Source organism: Mesoplodon densirostris, chromosome 18 (genome assembly GCF_025265405.1).
Source record: "Mesoplodon densirostris isolate mMesDen1 chromosome 18, mMesDen1 primary haplotype, whole genome shotgun sequence".
In the NCBI taxonomy this organism is placed as follows: domain Eukaryota; kingdom Metazoa; phylum Chordata; class Mammalia; order Artiodactyla; family Ziphiidae; genus Mesoplodon; species Mesoplodon densirostris.
This window is the reverse complement of record NC_082678.1, coordinates 18,276,555-18,296,195: the sequence shown is the minus strand read 5'-3', so window position 1 is coordinate 18,296,195 and position 19,641 is coordinate 18,276,555. Positions and strand designations below refer to the sequence as shown.

General features: G+C 54.8%; 1 protein-coding gene across 1 annotated transcript; it reads right to left on the bottom strand.

Moving 5' to 3' along the window:
- Positions 1–1,340: 1,340 nt before the first annotated feature.
- QRICH2 (glutamine rich 2) lies at positions 1,341–19,519 on the bottom strand. Its single transcript, XM_060082153.1, has 18 exons — positions 19,052–19,519; positions 18,786–18,878; positions 17,517–17,576; positions 16,967–17,077; positions 12,958–15,475; positions 12,273–12,358; positions 11,504–11,601; positions 10,885–10,999; positions 6,680–6,940; positions 5,862–5,984; positions 5,699–5,773; positions 5,113–5,513; positions 4,459–4,524; positions 4,086–4,187; positions 3,457–3,660; positions 2,709–2,856; positions 2,279–2,366; positions 1,341–1,507 (listed from the first exon to the last, which is right to left on the bottom strand). The coding sequence occupies exons 1-18, from the start codon at positions 19,517–19,519 to the stop codon at positions 1,341–1,343; spliced, it is 5,184 nt and encodes a 1,727-aa protein (XP_059938136.1).
- Positions 19,520–19,641: the final 122 nt, after the last annotated feature.

Genomic DNA, 19,641 nt, shown 5'->3' with positions numbered 1-19,641 from the left:
CCACAACAGTGAGAGGCCCGCATACCGCAAAAAAAAATAAAAAATAAAAAATAAAAAATAAAAAAAATAAACAAGCCTTCACCAGGGGCTGAGAGCCTGCCTCTTTGGTAACGTTCCCTCTTAATACAGGGACTGTTTAGGCAATATTGAAACAAGTAGGTGCAGGAATTTTCCCTGACACTACCCTCCCTCTTGCTGCTGCTTCCACATGTTTTAAGTGCCCTTGGAGTAGACGGTGGAGTGCTGGGGAGAAAAAAGCTAAGTATCCCCAAGAAATCAACTCGGAACCAAGAGCTGTGCTGTCTGCCCACTGCTGAGTCCTCCATCCCAGGCTCTTACCCTTTGTCACCTGTGCTGGCTCTGGAGCCAGATGGCTTGGCTTTGAACTCCAGCTCTGCTGCTTCCTAGCTGTGTGACCTTGTGCAAATACTTTAACCTCTCTGTGCCTCGGCTTTCTCAGCTGTAGGTGGGACCAACAGTGGTCCCTGCCTCTTAATGCATGAGGATGAAGAGTGGTTTGTACGTGGAAAGCTCCTCAGCAGTGCCTGGCCGGTAAGGAACCCTCAACAGAGGCGAGGCAACATGGCCACCACTGCCGCTTATTTTGTTTCTGCTTTTCCTCCAGGCACTCACTGAACGCTGGAACTGGGAGGGGGGTGTAAAATGTACCTAGCTGGGGCTCTTAACCTGGGCAGGGGGTGGGGGTGGTCCTTGAACCTCCGGAAGTAGCTGTAAAGCATTGTGGGTGCGTAGCTTTTTATGGGAAGAAAGTCAGCACCTTTCTTAGACTCTCAAAGGGGAGCCTAACTAAGCAGCCCTAATCCGGCACCCTTTTATTGACAGATGAGGAAACTGGTCAAGAGAAGGGGGAGAGGTGCTCAGAGTCACCTGGAAGTCATCCAGCCTCCTAGCTCCAGGCCACTGTCCCTCTCTGGCCCCATGTGTAGCCAAACCCCAGGGGAACCCTTAGCCCTCTGGCTTTCAGGCAGGATTTAGCCCCTCTGGGGAGAGCAGGGACTCTGGGGGACCTTCCAGGCCAGGGGGCTTAGCTCCAGGAGAGTCGGCACATGTGAGCAGGGGAAGGACTCGGGCCTGGAGCCAGAGCTTGGGCTGCAACTCTGTCCCTATTTGCTCTTCTGTGAAATGGGGGCAGTAACAGTATCTGACCACAGCCCTGGCGCATTATCAAGCACTCAGCAATGAAGAGTTTTCTCTCTCCTCCCTTGCATCCCATCCCTCAGCTCCCAGGCCCTTCCTCTCTCCAGGGAAATAAAGGTATATACCAGTCATGGGCAGGAAAGGGGCCTGGCGGGGCAAGGAGGAGAGGCGAGCGGCAGTGCCTAGGCCACCCAGAAGGACCCTCCACCCAGAGAGGAGCTACCTGAGTCGTTGCCAGCCAGCATCTGAGCGCTCTTGGGTCGTGAGGGCAGCTGACCGCTGTCGCTGAGTGACCGCCGCTGGTGCATGTGGGGCTGGGACTGCTTGGCCTTGTGCTTTATCCCCGAATCTGATGGAGACAGTGGAGGGGAAAGGCAGTTCTGAGACACCGGGTAGGAGCCCTGTGGGGACCCATGGGGATGGGGAGAGGGCTGCAGGGCTGCTGGTCACAGCTAGCCTCAGCTGGCGTCCCTCTCCATCTTTATTCGTGGATATGCCCCTTCTAAGCACTTCATTCACCGAAATGTCTGCCCGGTCATCTGTCTGTCCATCCATCCATCCACCCACTCACTCGGATATCCACCCCCAGACATCAGCCCCGTGCCAGGTGCTGGGTGAGTTCTGACTCCAGGTTTATAGTTCGGGAGGGGAGGCAACTAGAAAGGTGCATACATGGCAGTGAGACCCGGTGGGAAGTGACAAATGGCACACCTCAGGATGGCTAACTGGAAGGGGACATTCCAGGACACGGGTGATTCACAAAGTGGTAGGGGCTCAGGAGAGGGTATTTTGAGTTATGAAGAAGGGGTAGGACTTGGCCTCGGTGATGCTAGGAACAGAGGCTTAGGCAGGAAGACTGGGGTGGCGGTCTGAGGATAAAGGCTGGCAAGAAAAGATGGGGCCACGACATCCCAGCTAGTTGGCTGAGACTGGACAGCCGTCCCCCTTCTGCAAACACTGACCCGGAGGCTTCTGGAGACCTGAACGTTTGGAGTCAGGGAGGTGGAGGAAGAAGGCAGTCAGGGCCCGGTGGCCACAAGAAGGGCCTTAAGGAGCTGGGCGGGCCCTGTGGGATCCAAGCAAGGAGGCTGAGGGGCCTCTGGGCCACCTGGACACTCACTGTCTTTGTTCAGGATGTCCGGCAGCCTTGTATCCATCCGTCCCTTGTAAATATGTCCGTCCAGGCCCAGGATATCCACCTCATCGTGCTGTGGAGATGGGCGAGTGCCGCTCAGAGCTGCCCTCCCGTCCTGCCTCCCAGAGGGTGGTCCTCTCCTGAAGCGGGCACCAAACGGTGCTCAGAGCCCTTGAGGGGGCTCTGGGCGGCGCCAGGGCCAAGCGACAGGGGAAGGGGGGGCCCGTGGTGGAGGCGGTAGTGCCAGGTGGGCGGGTGGCCGGGTTGGCATTCCTCTTCCCAGGAAAGGATAAGAACCTGACGCTTGGACTGGGTCTGACTAAGAAACTGCCCCGAGGTCGAGGGCCCAGGAGGGGACTTCTGGTGGCTTTTCCAGAGGGACCTGAGAGTCTGGCGTTACGGCAGTGCCCCCCACCTTCCTGGCGATCCGGTTCTCCTCGGTGGGGTACAGGCCCTGTGCCAGGTGCTTTAGGCGGTTGCGGCGGTAGGGGTAGGTGAGGGTGTGGCTGCCCCCGCAGAGCCGGGGCGCCCTCGGGTAGGTGTGATCAGCCGCATCTGGAAGCCTGCGGTGAAGACGGTGGAGTCACGGGGAGCAGGTGTGGCTGGGGACACGCCTAGGGTGGGGCGGGGGGCAGCGCTCAAGCCAGGACAGGGCAGGGGGTGAGTGAGCAGGGCGGCCCGGCCCGGCCACCCTGAAGGCCACACACACACACACACACACACACACACACACACACACACGTACGCACATTCTCACGCGTACGTGTTCACACACATTCACATTCTCAAACATTCACACGTATGTTCACACACTCACACATTCACACACATTCACACATACTCTCACACATTCATACACGTACACGTTCACACACAATCATACATTCTCATACACCTTTATACACACGTTCACACACATCCTCCCACACACAGGCCCCACCCCTCATGCACACACATAATCTCTCACACACACACACACACACACACACTCGTACAATACACATGAACAATGCTCTCTCACACACACATTCACACACACATTCTCTCTCTTACACACACACGCACGCACACTCCCCCACTCTGTGCCAGGCTCTCGGTGGTGGGTGGGCTGTGAGTGGGCTGAAGCTCACCGCCTGCCCCGGGGACCCGGCCCAGCCACCTACCGTCTGTAGCAGGGGTCGCTGGGGCACTGGGAGTGCAGCAGCTCACGGATCATCTGGCTGCCGGCCTTGACGGAGCCCCCGAAGTGGATCCGCACCTTCTCAATGTCCATCAGCATCTTGGAGTGCATGCTGCGCAGGCGCCCCATGCTCCGCTCTGTCTGCCCCAGGTTGCCCCGGGGGAAGGCAGCGCTGTCCAGCTTCAGGCTGCGGGGGGCGGGCCCAGCGGAGGGGTGAGCCACGCCCCCAGCATCCTCCCCTCAAGGAGGAGGTGGAAAGGCTGCAGGGAGGAGGGCAGGAGCCCCAGAGGGCGTGAAACACGCCCCCCCCCCACTCATCCCACCCACTCGTGGAGCCACCGCCTCTCTCCCTCACATGCCCGGTATGAGCAGGGAGAGGGGGGTCTCAGAGGCAATGTCCCCCAAGGGTGCCCAGCAGGGACCCAAAGGCAGGTGGTTACTAGGTCGGTGCTCTCCTCCTCCGAGGCTCTCACCCTGGGAGGAGCTGGGAGCTCCGTCAGCACCCTAGCAGCACCGCCCCTACTCCCCATCCCAGGCGTGAGGAGGAACCTCCACTCTCGCCCTCCAGACCCCCCTGCAAGCCCTGCACAGGACTCCCTCCGCTGCCCGTACTTGCGGCTCTGCTGCCGGACCTGCTCCAGTTCAAAGACCGTGTAGGGGCGGATGGACCGGTGCCAGGGAAGGCCTGGGCCCACAGGAGTCAGGGGGATGACTCTGGGCAGGGACAGAAAGAAGGGAAGGTCGGAGTGTGAGAAACCCCATCGTCCAAGCACCGCCCCCCCCACTCCCCACACTCCACCTGCCCGAGGAGCCTCCCTGCCTGGGCAGGGGTTGGGGGCTGAAGGCCGGGGTAGGAGCAGCCGAGGTGTACGGAGTGAACGGTGAGAGAGCAGGAGCCGACAGGAGGTGGAGACAGGCTGGGAATACAGGAGACGCAGCCCCGCCGTGCCCACCCCCATCATGGCCACAAGCTGGGGCCACTCACTGTCCAGTCACAGGCATCTCCAGGGGACGGTCACATGAGAGGCAATGGAAATGTGCCAGGAGCTGCCTGTGAGGAGGTGGAACACACACAGGGTGAGCGCCCTGCCCAGAGGGTCCCGAACGTGAGGGACAGAGAACCCAGCGGGCTCGGCGCTCTGTGGGCCAGGCAGGCTGGACGCTCAGTGCCCGGGGTGACAGGCCCCAGGCCACCAGAGAAAGTTCCGGGCCCAGCTCCCCGGGAACTCACCAAACTCACCAGCTCCTAGACATGTCTGCTTCTGGGCACACACCCAGCACCCACCTACCCTAACCCAAAGCCGGCAGGGTTCCCAAGGGGCCCAGGACTGCCCTGCGTAAGCCTCGGGAGCCCTCTGGCGGTCAGGAATGGAAATCCTGGGACTCAGGCTGCCATGGGCCAGGCCCCCCAGGAGTGCTCTCAGCTCTGGGGGCTGTGGACCCCCTCCCACCTGTGCCCAGAGAGCCTTACGCCTCCCTCCCCTCCCTCTCTCAGCTGTAATGTGAACTGGCCTGAGCTAGAAGAGCTTTTCAAGCTCTAAAACTCTGTCACTCCTACTGCGGGATGGTCCCAGGCAAGATCAGCCATTCCCCCGAGCACACCTCCAGCCCGCCTGCCCTCACCCCTTCCAGGCCTCACCTCCGCATGGCGGCTGCCTCGTCTGCCTGGTAGAGCGGAGAACACTCTTTGAGCTGTAGTCGCAAGGATTTCCAGCGATCCTCCAGTGACTGCTTCACTGGGTCCAGCTCCAGGCGGTCCAGCTGTGGGTGAGGGTGGGGCCCAGGTGAGCTCTGAGGAAGCAGGTGGGGTCTGCGGCGCCCAGAGAGGAGGGCGTTGTCCCCGTCCAGGGGGCCCTGGAGCCTCCCACCCCTCACCTTGCTGTCCATCTCCATCAGGAGCCTGTCCAGCATCTTCTGCCAGTCCTCCTCCTGCCCGCTCATCTTGGCCACCAGCTCCTGCATCATGTGGTTCAGCTGCTCTGTGGTGGCGTCAAACTGGACACGGCTCACTTTGGCCGCCAGGGCACTCTTGTCGGCTTTCTGCCCAGAGAGAGGAAGAGGCCCCCCAGATGGGAGAGAGCCATGGCGGGGGCCCCACTCCCTGCAGTGAGAGCACCAGCACTGAGCCCACATCCCCCGTCGGACTCGCCTCCTCTCTCAGCCTTTTGAAGAACGAGTGGTGGGACCTCCCTGGGACGCAGGGTGGCCCCTCGGCCTAGCCTTACCACATTGATCTCCATCTCCAGGTGTTCCCTGTTGGCCTTTTCCTTCTCCAGCTTCTCCAGACCCTGGTACAACACCTGGGAGGCCGAGGGAGCAGAGAATAAGGAACAAGGGGGAACTGAGGTCGTGCGTCGGCCCCGCCCCTGCCACCCTGCCCGCCCTCACTTCAATGTCCTTCTGCTTCTGCCGATGGTCCTCGATGAGGTTGCCGGTGGTGATGCTGAGTTTCTCACAGTCACCCTGTACCTGCAGGATGGCGCTCTGGACGTGGCCCAGTAGCTCTTCATCCTGCAGCAGAAGGACAAAGGCAGCCTCCCTGGGGCACCCCCAGGGGTACTGCCGCCCCTGGTAAGTCAGCCCTTAAAACATCACCCGGCAGACAGGCCGACCTCAGACCCCATTCTGGATCTCCTCAGTTGCCGCCACAATTCCCCACCTCCCCATGGACTAGCCTTGAGGGACCTGGTCCACCGGGGTGGGTGGTCAGTAGAGGTGGCCTCAAGGCCCAGGAGTCCTGAGAGTTGGGTGTGGGCTACAGCCTCGCCACCCACCCTGAGCTGAATCTAAATTCTGGAGTCTAAGAGGCAGGCCTCAGGGACTTGTGCTACTCCCTGCTCCACCAGCAGGCCTGCCCTTTGGAGGGGAAGTGGGAAGGAGTCCAGAAGACCAGCATGAAGGAGGGGCGATGAATCCTAAAGCTATGCCAGCGTCCCGAGGCATGTGAATGGCACTGCTCCACCCCTCAGCCAGCCGTGCTGGACCCACCCATGGAACCAGCTCTTCCCCATGGTCCCCCATCCCCAGAGCCAGCTCTACGGCTGCCCTCGCTGTGACCCTAGGGAAAGACCAGGGACTTCCGTGCGGTCGCTAAAGGGCTCCATCATGGAAAAGTGGCCCAAACATCCCTCCCCTGGGGACTCCCCGAGGGGCTCCCTGCAGGCCGGCCATGAGCGGCCGCACCAGAGGAAAGCAGGTGGCATCACCTGGCTCTGCAGCTTGGCCTTCTTGGAGGGCCGGGAGGCAGCCAGGTTGCTGACCATGTCCTGGAGCTGCTCGTAGCGCTGCACCAGCGTGCTGACCTGGTGACTCAGGTCCAGGCTGCAGGCTGGGCAGGTGGCCGCAGGGTCGATCTGGCTGGGTGCCAGGGTGGTCAGGAGCTTGTCCGGGGCCACGCTCATGCTCATGGACAGCAGCGTGGAGGATGAGGCCAGCATGTTCTCAATGATCGTCCTGAGCTTGTCTAACTGGGCATGGGCGAGAGGGCGGGTGCAGGGCAGTGAGCGAGGCCCAGTTACGCCGCATCCATGCGGTCGCCACCAGCGAGTGCTTTCTGCCCTGGCCTGCTGTGACCCGGGCCATCCCACAGCCTCGGTGCCTCCCAGGGTGTGCAGCACATGGGAGGCGCTCGACCTCCGTCCATTAAATAGTGACCAGAGTTCCCAGGGAGGGTAGCACAGATGCTGATAAAGCCCTTGCAGGAAGGAGGCTTCTGGACCTTTCTCCAGTCAGCCCATTGGTGCAGTGTGAGAACACATCTCCTCTAGCTAAATCCTACAGAGCTGATGCCCATTAGTCCACAGACACCCTGCTGACACACAGGCCCTGCTCCAGGCCCTGGGGACACGAGGGGTGGGCTCACACATGCTCTGTCCCCATCTAGAATGTAAATAACAATAAGAGAATGTGGTTTTCTCACACCATATACAAAAATAAACTCAAAATGGATTGAAGACCTCAATGTAAGACTGGAAACCATAAAACTCCTAGAGGAAAACATAGGCAGAACACTCTTTGACATAAATCGTAGCAATATTTTTTGGATCTGTCTCCTAAGGCAAAGGAGACAAAAGCAAAAATAAACAAATGAGACCTAATTAAACTTAAAAGTTTTGGGGGACTTCCCTGGTGGCGCAGTGGTTAAGAATCCGCGTGCCAATGCAGGGGACATGGGTTTGATCCCTGGTCCGGGAAGATCCCACATGCCCGGAGCAACTAAGCCTGTGCACCACAACTACTGAGCCTGCATGCCACAACTACTGAAGCCTACACGCCTAGAGCCCATGTTCCACAACAAAGAGAAGCCACTGCAATGAGAAGCCCGCACACCGCGACAAAGAGTAGCCCCTGCTCGACACAACTAGAGAAAGCCCGCGCACATCAACGAAGACCCAACGCAACCAAAAATAAATAAATAATAAATAAAATTGATTCTTTTAAATAAATAAATAAAAGCTTTTGCACGGCAAAGGAAACCATCAACAAAAAAAAAAAACAAACACAACCTATGGAATCGGAGAAAATATCTGCAAACGATATGACCCATAAGGGGTTAGTATCCAAAATATATAAACAGCTCATAAACTCAATATCAAAAAAACAAAGAACTGATTAAAAAATGGGTAGAAGGGCTTCCCTGGTGGCGCAGTGGTTGAGAGTCTGCCTGCTGATGCAGGGGACACGGGTTCGTGCCCCGGTCCGGGAAGATCCCACATGCCCCGGAGCGGCTGGGCCCGTGAGCCATGGCCGCTGAGCCTGCGCGTCCAGAGCCTGTGCTCCGCAACAGGAGAGGCTGCAACAGTGAGAGGCCCGCGTACGGCAAAAAAAAAAAAAAAAAAAAAAAAAAAAAAAATGGGTAGAAGACCTGAACAGACATTGTTCCAAAGAAGACATACAGGTGGCCAACAGGCACATGAAAAGATGCTCAACATGGGACTTCCCTGGTGGTCCAGTGGTTAAGATTCCATGCCTCCACTGCAGGGGGCACAGGTTCGATCCCTGGTCAGGGAACTAAGATCCCGCATGCTGAGAGGCCAAAATAAATAAATAAATAAATAAATAAATAAAAGCTCTTTGAAAAAATCATAAAAAAAAAAAAAAGATGCTCAACATTGCTAATCATTAGAGATGCAAATCAAAACCACAATGAGATATCACCTCACACCAGTCAGAATGGCCATCATCAAAAAGTCTACAAATAACAAATGCTGGAGAGGGTGTGGAAAAAAGGGAACCCTCCTACACTGTTGGTGGGAGTGTAAATTGGTGCAGCCACTATGGAGAACAGTATGGAGGTTCCTCAAAAAACTAAAAATAGAACTACCATATGATCCGGCTATTCCATTCCTGGGTATATATTATCCGAAGAAAATGAAAACACTAATTCTAAAAGATGCATGCACCCCAATGTCCATGAGAGCACTATTTACAACAGCTAAGATATGGAAGCGACCTAAGTTTCCATCAACAGATGAATGGATAAAGAAGATGTGGTTTATATGTAAAATGGAATACTACTCAGCCATAAAAAAGAATGAAATTTTGCCATTTGCAACCACATGGATTGACCTAGAGAGTATTATCCTTAGTGAAATAAGCCAGACAGAGAAAGACAAATACTGTGTGTTGTCACTTATATATAGAATCTAAAAGATAAAACAAACTAGTAAATATAACAAAACAGAAACAGACTCAACAGATCTAGAGAACAAACTAGTGGTCACCAGTCGGGGGAGGGAAGGGGGAGGGACAAGATGGGGTGGAAGATTAAGAGGTACAAACTACCATGTGTAAAACAAAAAAGCCACCAGGATATATTGTACAGCACAGGGAAACAGAGCCATTATTTTATAATAACTTTAAGTGGAATATAATCTATAAAAACAGTGAATCACTATGGTGTGCATTTGAAACTGATATAAGAGTGTAAATCAACTACACTTCAATAAAAAAAAAAAAAAAGAGAGAATGTGATAAGTGCTACCACTACAGGGGTCTCTCATGGCCTGGCTGGGAACAAACTCCTTCTGCTGGCCCTCCTGCTCTCTTCTGGATCCCATGGTCCCAGTTTGTCCCCACAAAGCTAGACACCCGACTGGCCAAAGGCCTGTGACATCTTGTCCTGGCTTAGAGAGAGGGACTGCACCAACCTAAGGCCCCCTTTCTTGGAAGTGCGCAACACTGCAAGGCCTGGGGCAGCCCTTTTGGACTGTGTGTGAGAGATAAAAAAGCTGGCTGAGAGCAGAAGGGAAAAGAAATGTGAGGGTATTTGAGAGAGATGGATAAGGAAGGGGACACAGAGGCAAAGACAGACACACAGAAAGACAGACAGGTGGTGGCCCGGGCCAGACTGCCCGCTTGGCCTGGAAATACTGCTTTTCCCAATTTCCTCTACACGTATGTATTTGCAGCCAGGCTCCCTTTTGCCCGAGCTCAGCAAGACTCTTGCCACCAGAAGAGCCGACACGCTTCTGAAGAGTCAAGAGGCCGAGCCTGCCCAGCAGGGAGTGGATGCCCTCCCAGGTGTGGCCCCAGGGAGCCCCGGAGGTTGCTAAGCTCAGGTGTGAGCTTTGGGATGACAGATGACTCTTAAACGCACTATCTACTGCTGTCCTACTGCTGTCCTGACAAGCAGCTCTGGGTCATGAAATGGTGTACACCACTGTCCTGACAAACTTGGAGGGGGCCCAGAATGGGGCCTCTAGCACAAAGGGGCTCCTGACGTGGGACCCCTGGGCCCAGCGGCTTTGCCCATCTGATCCTTCTGCGAGCACTCAGAGGGCTGGTCCTAGTCCAATGCTCCTCACTGGGAACATTCTGGGGTGACCAAGGATCGTAACACCCAAGATGTAAAGGCATGTACACCTGGAACTAACACAACATCGTAAATCAACTATACTCCAATTTAAAAAAAAAAAACCAAGAGGGGACTTCCCTGTTGGCGCAGTGATTAAGAATCCGCCTCCCAATGCAGGGACACGGGTTTGATCCCTGGTCCGGGAAGACCCCACATGCCGCGGAGCAACTAAGCCCGTGCACCACAACTACTGAAGCCCGCGGGCCTAGAGCCCATGCTCCGCAACAAGAGAAGCCACCGCAATGAAAAGTGTGCATACTGCAACGAAGAATAGCCCCAGCTCGCCATAACTAGGGAAAGCCCATGTGCAGGAAGGAAGACCCAACACAGCCAAAAATTAAAATTAATTAATTAAGACTTTAAAAAAACATTAATTAAAAAACAAAAAACAAAGATGTAAAGCCAGACACTTTCAAGAGAGTGAAAAGACAACCCACAGAACAGGAGAAAATATCTGCAAATTATATATCAGATAAGAGTCTACTATCCCCAATGTCCACAGCCAACTCTGCGAAGGGCCCTAGTCCCTGTGGCTGGAGAGTGTGGAATCCTCACCTGATCCTGCAGGTAAAGGGAGGCTTCGGAGACCGAACGTTCCATGCTGACCTTGCCCCGTTCTTGACTCTCCCTCAGCTCTGCCAGCTCCTTCTCAATGTCAGCCACGGTGACTCTGCATGCACAAGAGATGGTCCGGCCCCACCACCGGCCCAGGGGCCTGGGCCCAGCAGTGCTGAGCCCCGGCCGTCAGGGATGGAGGAGGCAGACAGGGTTCTTTCACGTTCCCCTCCAGCTCTAAGGGGTCCAAGGCCCCACCTGTGGTGGAGGTGGGTGCCCAGTGTGCTGGCCTGAGAGGCTTCTAGGGGGTGAGGCCTGGCACTGCACAGAGACGGCTCTGAGGGGCTCCAGCAAATGCTCCGAAGCCCCAGCTGGGGACAGAATCTAAGAGGCTTTTTTTTTTTTTTGGTTCTTCTAAGCCCTGGTGCTGAGCTGTTTTAAGAACCTGGGAAACTTCCACTAGCAACTTGAACTAGATACAGACAACCTGAAGAGCAGACACAATGCGGGTCAAAGATAGTGGTCAGTTCAGGGATGAGTGAACCAAAGGCTCTATCACCTCCTTGGCTGAGAACATGTGATGCCAGGACAGAAGTTGCATTTGGCAGGGGGATTTTACCTGAGGGTACCCAGCTGCAGGCTCAGCTGGCCAGCTTTCACCTCCTTTCCTGTTTCTTGTTCTCCCTCCCACTCCAGGATCCTGTTCATCTTCTCCAGCTACAAATCCGATGGAAGAGGAGGGTCAGGCAGGCTTGAGATCTCTGCTTTCTGAACGTACCTCTGCAGCCCCAGCAAGCCCCTCCCCCATTCCCTAATCCTTAAAAAAAAAAAATTCCCACCACGCAGCTTGTGGGAATCTTATTTCCCAGACCAGGGATTGAACCCTGACCTCTAGCAGTGAAAGCGCCTAACCACTGGACCACCAGGGAGTCCCCCCCATTCCCTAACCCTATCCAACCCTCTGGTAAAGCCCAAGGTCCCTTCCTAACATCCACCCATCCATCCATCCCATGGATGCAGGTAGCTAGCATTAAAAGAATGACTGAAGACCTAGCAGCCCCTTGCCATGACCGCTGGTCCCAGACAGTCCCACGAACTTGGCTTCAAGGCTGCTCCAGTGACAGTGGCTTTTATTGGAAATGGCCACATGTAATGAAAGGAGCTCAGGCCTCCTTTTTGGCCCAACTGAATCTTAATAGCTTTGAATGTCAGGTTTTAGATCCAGGAAATAAACACGTGGATACCTGAGGTGTGTTTCCCATCTGAGGGGACTGTACAGATCCAGTGAGATAATAATGAAAGTGAAAGGACTATGTAATCTATCCAAATGCAAATGAAAGGGATTATTGGCACCTGAAGGCCAAGTAGGCGGACCCTCCCTTACTTACTTTTGCTTTTTCCTCCTCAACTTCTTTGGTCAAGGCCTTTAAGGTCTTCAGCTGTTCCTGCAGGTCATCGGGTATGGACTTCTTGACTATGGAGAATGGAGGCCTTAGAGTCAGAAGCGTCAGATTCCCCGTGGGCTCCCAATCCCAGCCCTCACAATCAAGAACAACACATATCATTTATCTGCTTTTCCTGGGGGCTGGAGAGAGGGGATGGGAAGAAAGGAGTGTCCTTTTAGGGGATAAGCGTCCTTAGCTCTGAAGAGTCCATCTAACGCTTAATATCCTAAAAGGCTGTGGGACCACTTACCCACAATTTCCACCCAACTCTAAAATCTTAATTATTCTCTGGGGCTAGAATTGTGAATGTGCGACGGTTAAATTTAATTTTTAAACATTCTCTCTCCCTGCCCAACCCCGTGAAATCATTTTCCCTTCATCCCAACATCTTCCCAGCTGCTTTCCAGAGAGTCTGGCAAAGGCATAAGAACCTGCCTCACTCCTCTCCTGAGGCTCCTTTACTCCTAGCAGTTTAATCCCATCTCTTGGACCCTGAAGGCTATGGGAGAACCCAGAATGGCTAAGAATGGAAATGCTGTTTTCAGGGCCTCAGGCAGAGGCCCAGGGAGAGAGAAGGATGAAGCCAAGCGAGGAGGAGGACAGCAGCCTCTGGGCACACAGCACCCACCCATCAGTGCCAGCAGGTACTGGATCTTCTCCAAGTCTGTCTGGCCAGCTTGTTCATCATCCAGATCCTTTATGTTCTCCTTAAGCTCCACGTAGAGGCTGATAAGCTCCCCCAGCAGACGAAATGTTTCCACTGCCATGGGGAAGCTAGGAGCCAATTTATCCAGTGAATCATGTTTCTCACTCTGAACATCACTCCTTTCTGATGAGCCTCGGTATAAACAGTCAAGGGAGTGTGTGCTCCTGAGAAAGGGGGCATCTTGGCTTGGGGAAGTCTGAACAGAAACTCCAGGTCGGACTGAGTCACGTATTTCATTTGGATCCAAACCTACCTCGACATACTGATCTACACCTTGGTACCCTGGACCATGGGAGTCTGGGACAGAATGTGCCTGGTCATGCTGCTCTGGTTCAGGTGTTTCCAAATGCTGTTGATCCTGGCGTGCAGATTCCACACCCGTGCGTAATGGTTTGGGGCCATGCTGGTCTGGGCCAGGACGCATCAAACCTTGTTGATAAGTCTCTCGTGGTACCAAACCTTCTCGGTCTATACCTGGTGATGCCACAACTTGACTGGCTACGAGTGGTGACACCCGACCATATTGATCTCTGCCAGGAGGTGCCACACCATGCTGGTATGGGCGTGGTGATAGAAAACTTCGAGGATCTGCATGGTATGTTGGAAAGCCATGAAGCTCTGTGCCTGGTGGTATCAAGCCTCGATCTGTACCAGATTGCCTCAACCAATGCTGATCTATTACAGGTTGAACCAAACCACGCTGATCGGCACGAGGCTGCATGAAACCACGTGGATAGGCACCAGATTGGACCAAACCACGTGGATAGCCACTAGGCTGTACCAGACCAGGTGGATATGTACCAGGTGGAACCAAGCTAGGCATAGATACACCAGGTTGAAAAAAGCCATGTGGACCTGTACCAGGCTGCACCAAACCAGGCTGACCTGCACTGGGTTGCACCAAACCTCGCTGATACATTCCAGGCTGGACCAAACCAGGGTGACCTGCACCAGGCTGGACTGAGGCAGGCTGACCAGCACCAGGTTGCACCAAACCAGGCTGACCAGCACCAGGCTGCACCAAACCAGGCTGACCTGCAGCACCAGGTTGCACCAAACTAGGCTGACCTGCAGCACCAGGTTGCACCAAACCAGGCTGATCTGCAGCTCCAGGCTGCACCAAACCAGGCTGACCTGCAGCGCCAGGCTGCACGAAACCAGGCTGACCGGCACCAGGCTGCATCAAACCAGGCTGACCTGTACCAGGCTGCACCAAACCATGTTGACCTGCACCAGGTTGCACCAAACCAGGCTGATCTGCAGCGTCAGGCTGCACCAAACCAGGCTGACCGGCACCAGGCTGCACCAAACCAGGCTGACCCGTACCAGGCTGCACCAAACCAGGCTGACCTGCACCAGGCTGCACCAAACCAGGCTGACCTATACTGGGTTGGACCAAAGCAGGCTGACCTGCACTGGGCTGGATCATATCATGCTGCTCTGTGCCAGGTTGTATGAAGCCAGATATTCCCAAAGTGGGCTGTACAAAACCTTGCTGATCTGCAGCGACTTGCATCAAGCCAGGTGACAGCAAGCCCTGCTGATCCATGCGAAATATTACAAATCCGTGATGATCTACACCAAGAGGTACCAATCCATGCTGATCAGTGCCAAGTGGTCCCATACCACTCTCGTCTATGCCAGCCTGTTTTATACCATGTTGGTCTATGCCAGGAAGTATCACATCATGCTGATATGCGCTAAGTGGAACCATACCAGGCTGGTCTGTACTAGGTAGTCCCAATCCTTGCTGACCTCTGCCAGATACCAATGGTGGCACTGCATCACTCTGAGCCATGCCAGCTAGCACCAATTCCTGCTCATCCATTCCAGGTGGCATCACTCCAAGCTGACCCACAGTGAGGGGTACCACACCATGTACATAAGTGCTAGGTTGTAGCGATGCAGGCTGATCCACGCCAAGTGGTCCTAATCCAGGTTGATCTGGCCGTGCATAGATTTGACCCTGGCTAATGTGCACTCCCCCATGCTGATCTGGGGACACATGACCATGCAGATCTCTAGGCAAGGCGGCGGAGGATACGTCCTGATAAACTGGGCCAAGGTGTGCATCTCGTTCATCTCTGCGTAGATGTGCTAAGCCGTGCTGCTCTCTAGCCCGGTGAAGATCTGACTCTGCTCTCAACTGGGGATGGTGTTTGGTTAGGCCAGCTTCTTCACAGGCCCTTGAGTGCTGTTCTCTACCAGGAAACCCAGTAGCAGACTCACCTTTGCTTTGTTCCCTGCCAGTAACCCCTTCAGAGGAGTATCCTATGCCACTGGTTCCCAAGAAGGTTTTATCTGTGCTAAAATCACTGGCAGGCTCTATAGCCTCGTCAATACTTGGATGCTTGGTGGAGGATCCACTTGGAATTTTATCACTTGATGTTATGGAACCCTGCCCTTTGCGCCTAGGAAGCCCTGTTGATGACTCTGAGACCTGGTGGAAGAGGAAGAAAGAAATCAGTGACTCTAAGTAAAAAGTACTCATTATAAGAGTTGGAGGGGGGCTTCCCTGGTGGCGCAGTGGTTGAGAGTCCGCCTGCCGATGCAGGGGATGTGGGTTCGTGCCCCGGTCCGGGAGATCCCACGTGCCGCGGAGCGGCTGGGCCCGTGAGCCATGGCCGCTGAGCCTGCGCATCCGGAGCCTGTGCTCCGCAACAGGAGAGGCCACAACAGTGAGAGGCCCGCGTATCGCAAAAAAATAAACAAATAAATAAATAAATAATAAGAATGTTTATACTAATTCTCATCTGCTTCTGGGGTCGTTCATGATTATGAGCAACTGTCAGACCCCTGACACTTTCTTACCTCTGGAGAAGTAAAAATGTCTAGAGTTGCTTCTGTGAGGCTTATTTTTAGGTCTTGCAGGTGTCTTCTGGTGGCACCCCGAGGAAATGTGTTGCTCACTCAAAACATAGGACAGTGACATGTGGGTAAGTGTAAAAAAGCTTTGGCTTAAAAACATGACAGTGAAAGCAGAGGCCGCCTTTTTCTAGGCCACTCTCTTCGTTTGCAGGCTCTTCTTCCAACTCTCTCTGATGCTGCTTTCCTCTGAAGAAGGGCCCCAAACTCAGGAAGCAGTCTGGGAGACCAGGAGGGTGTCTTTTGTACCCAGAGAATATTTGGCGAACCCCAGATGGCCACTTGGTGGTGCCAAAGTGTTCTTTGCTCTCTTCCCCATGAGTCTGTACGTCCATGTGACCCTTTTTGAGTGACCCAGATACACAAAGCCAGGGGAAGAGGAATGTCAAGGCCAAAGGGCAGCTGATCCTTGTCCTTGAGGGCCGTTTGAAAATACCCACTTTATTCAGACAAAGAAAACTTAGCCTGGTTACCCTGTGCACTGCCTTGGCACAGATGCCCGCACCCGTGGGTACAAGTCACCATCAGCAAAAGGCTTCCTGAAGAGGTTTTATTTCCAGGGTTGGTCACCTTTGTCCACTAATAGTGAAGGGACTCGTGCATTTCAGGACAGACTCTGAAGGAACTTTGAAAAGCTATGAAAGCAAATCAAAACTATGCTCTGGTACTGTTTTCTATCTAACCGATCGGTCAAGCTAAAAAAAGTGGGTACCAACAGACAGAGTTGGCGGGGTACTGAGAAACAAGCTCTCTCCTACATTGCTGGTGGGGGTCCAAACTGGAACCACGCCCACGAAAGGTAATTTGGCAAAAGCTAGCCAAATCACAAATGTGCGTTCTGTTTCTAGGAATCTATCCTGAGTACCTTCACTTGTGTGAGTGTCACATTAGAGCATGGTTTGTTATAAGATTGGGGAAAAACATAAAAAATATCCAAAATAGAAAACTTGTGAAATAAATTATAAACATCCACATAATGGAATACTGCACAGCAGTAAAAAAGGGAAAGGTTCGGGGGCCCCACCCAAGACCGCTGCCCAAGCCCCCCTACCCCGTCTCTGTTTACCATTTGTGAGGCCTTCCAGCCGTCAGTAATCGCCTGCTCCAGCTCTTCCCAGGTGACCATGGTGGCTTCTTCCACACCAGGCATCACTCTGAGGTTCCAGCTCATTATTTTCTGACAGTGAAAGACAACACATATGTGTGCACACACACACGCCAAACACAAACATACAACACCCCCCACACACACACACACACACCCCGAGTTTAATCCCAGGAAGCTTTAGGAACAGAACAGAACTAACAGGATTGGGTGGGACCTTCCAAAGCCCCGAGGAGAAGTCACTGTCCAAGTAACCAGTGAGTCCTGAGTGGCTGGTTTCCTGTCCCATGTGGGCTCTGGATGGACAACTGAGCAAGGAGGGAAAGAATGTTCCCTCATCCCAGGGGGGCACCCCAAGAGGCAGAGGGCATACAGCACCCCACCCTGGAAGGATGCAGACACCCGGGGTGAGAGTCTGGATGAGCCCCGAGAGAGGGGGCCGGGCTGCGGGCAACCATCCTACCCCCTGGGGCCCCTGAGGGCCCTTTCCCACAGAACTGGCTGACATTACCAGGAATTCGTCCCTTTCTCTAATTAGCTTCTCCAGTTCGTCAACCCGTTGGAGGAGTTTCTGGAAGAAGAGTTCAGAGTTTGAGGATCAAAGCAGCCCCTCCCGTGGACCCTGCACACATGCGCACACACACACACACTCTCACAAGGCAGAAGAGGAAAGGAGGAATGTGGGTCTGAGAGAGCTGAGGGTAAAGAGAAGGCTGGTACGCCAGGCTCCCCGTGCTCTTCCCAGCCAACAAGAGGAAGGGAAGCGGAGTGTGGTAGGTGGTACCCGGGGACAGCGTGCCACAAGCAAAAACGACGCAGCAATGGGAACCTTTCTTTGGTCCTGGGATGCATGTCACACAACCCGCTAGTGAGACACTGCAGCAGTGCTCCACGAGGCTAACCTCGCCTCTCAAGGACCAAGATGACTGGGTACTTCAAGGGCATCTGAACGACGGTGTTGCTTAAAGAGAAAAGCGCCTCAAAAGAACCAAAGCAAATTGCTACCATTTAAGTGGCTCCTTATAACTTCTGCAAACCTCCAGAATCTACGAATCTGAAGGTAAAACAAGCCTTTAGTCTAACCGAAGACAGCTCCAAACCTAAAAACACCACACTTTAAAAAGAAGAGCTTCCCAGAGCAAAAATGAGTCCTGCTGGGGGCTGGAGGCCTGGGATGAGGTGGGCACGTGGCATCCATGGGTGAGTCTCCTCCAGGGTCTCGGCCACCTCCTCCTTTGAGCTTTTCTTCTCCCTCAAGTCTCTCTTCTCAGCCTCTCCCTGGGCTTCCCCCTAATTGCTCCTCCTTTTTTTCCCAGCTCTAATCCCCTACTCCAGTCTCATATGGGCCAGAAACAGAAGCACTGCCTAGTATCTCCTGGAACTGGCATACTTCCGGTCTCTGCTGTTCACTGGAAAATGCTTACACTGAGGGATTTGTGTTTCTCTCTCCCAGGGAGCAAAGATCCAAGTGAGAGTGGGGCTGCCTGGGGGGCTGCAGATAGGGGGATGGTGGTGGTGACCCATAACCCCCTCCGTTCCAGTCCTCCTCTTCTTGGACCAAGCTTTGTCTCTCAACACCCACCACCTTCTTTCTTTATTCTAGTTTAAAGGAAATTCGCTCAAAGAATATTGAGACGTTGTCAGCCCCTCTCTGGGTCGGTTCAGGATGCCTGGGTGTCTGACAAGTGGTGGGTGAGCCCCCGTGTAACAGAGGGGACAAAGGAGGCTGCCCGGGAAGGGGCCACTCAGCTCCCCAAGGTGGGGTCCCGGCCGCCCTCACCTCTGGGTGCAACTCGGGTTGCTCCTCCGCCTTTTGCTGGGCTTCCTTCAGTATTTGCACGTCTTCCACGATGTCCTGGAGCAGCTCCGTGCCCTGAAAGGTAGAGCACGGGCCGCGTGGGCCCAGGCCGCCAGCAGGCCTGGGCCCCACCACGCCCGCGTCTCCCGGCTCTCGCCTCCTCCCCCAGGTGCGCCTCCGAGGCTCAGCTCCAGGGGGCGCTGCAGAGCGGCGGGGCGGGGGGAGGGGCGGACAGCCCGAGCGCCCACCTCGGGGACCGACTCGCCGTCCTTCCGGACTTTCGTCGACCCTACTTGCGCCTTTCCCTGCGTAAGCAAGGGCAGATCCTTCGCTTCCAGCCAGTCCCGGGCGTCCAGCCCGTCGGCCTGGGAGGGGAAGTGCTGCACGTGCGCCATGATGGCCTGCACCTGGCTCCCCATGGTCTTGAGCTGCAGGCTGAGGTCCTGGACCTGCCCGCCCAGGTCCTTCACCTGGCTCTCCAGCGCCTGCGGCTGCTCCCTGCTGCTTGAGACCCGCGGGGACTCGAACAAGCGACTCTGCTCGAGCATCGGGGACGGGAAGTCGATCCGAGTATCCTGCAGGTTGAGATTCTTAAGCATGGCCACGATGAGCGTGTGCAGGGCCGTGAAGTTGACGGCGCCCACCTCCGGGGTGCCGATGGAGAGGTCGGCCAGCTCCCGGAGGGAGACCGAGGGGACCGCCGTCGCGGGCGGCATCGTGCGCCTTCTCTGGCGGCCCTGCCCCCCTCACGGCTTGTCGCGCTTCTGGGGCCTTTCCGGGCCCCTGCGAGGCCCCAGGGCACCCCCGCCCCTGGGTCCGGCCACGCCGGGCATCAGTC

Bases quoted from the DNA above. Each gene is read 5' to 3' on its own strand.
- QRICH2 (XM_060082153.1), bottom strand. From the start codon at position 19,519: ATGCCGCCCGCGACGGCGGTCCCCTCGGTCTCCCTCCGGGAGCTGGCC. The intron at 4,188-4,458 runs GTGAGTGGCCCC...GTCCCTGCCCAG, and splicing joins GAGATGCCTGTGACTGGACA to AGTCATCCCCCTGACTCCTG. The intron at 2,367-2,708 runs GTGGGGGGCACT...CCATCTCCACAG, and splicing joins AGAACCGGATCGCCAGGAAG to CACGATGAGGTGGATATCCT.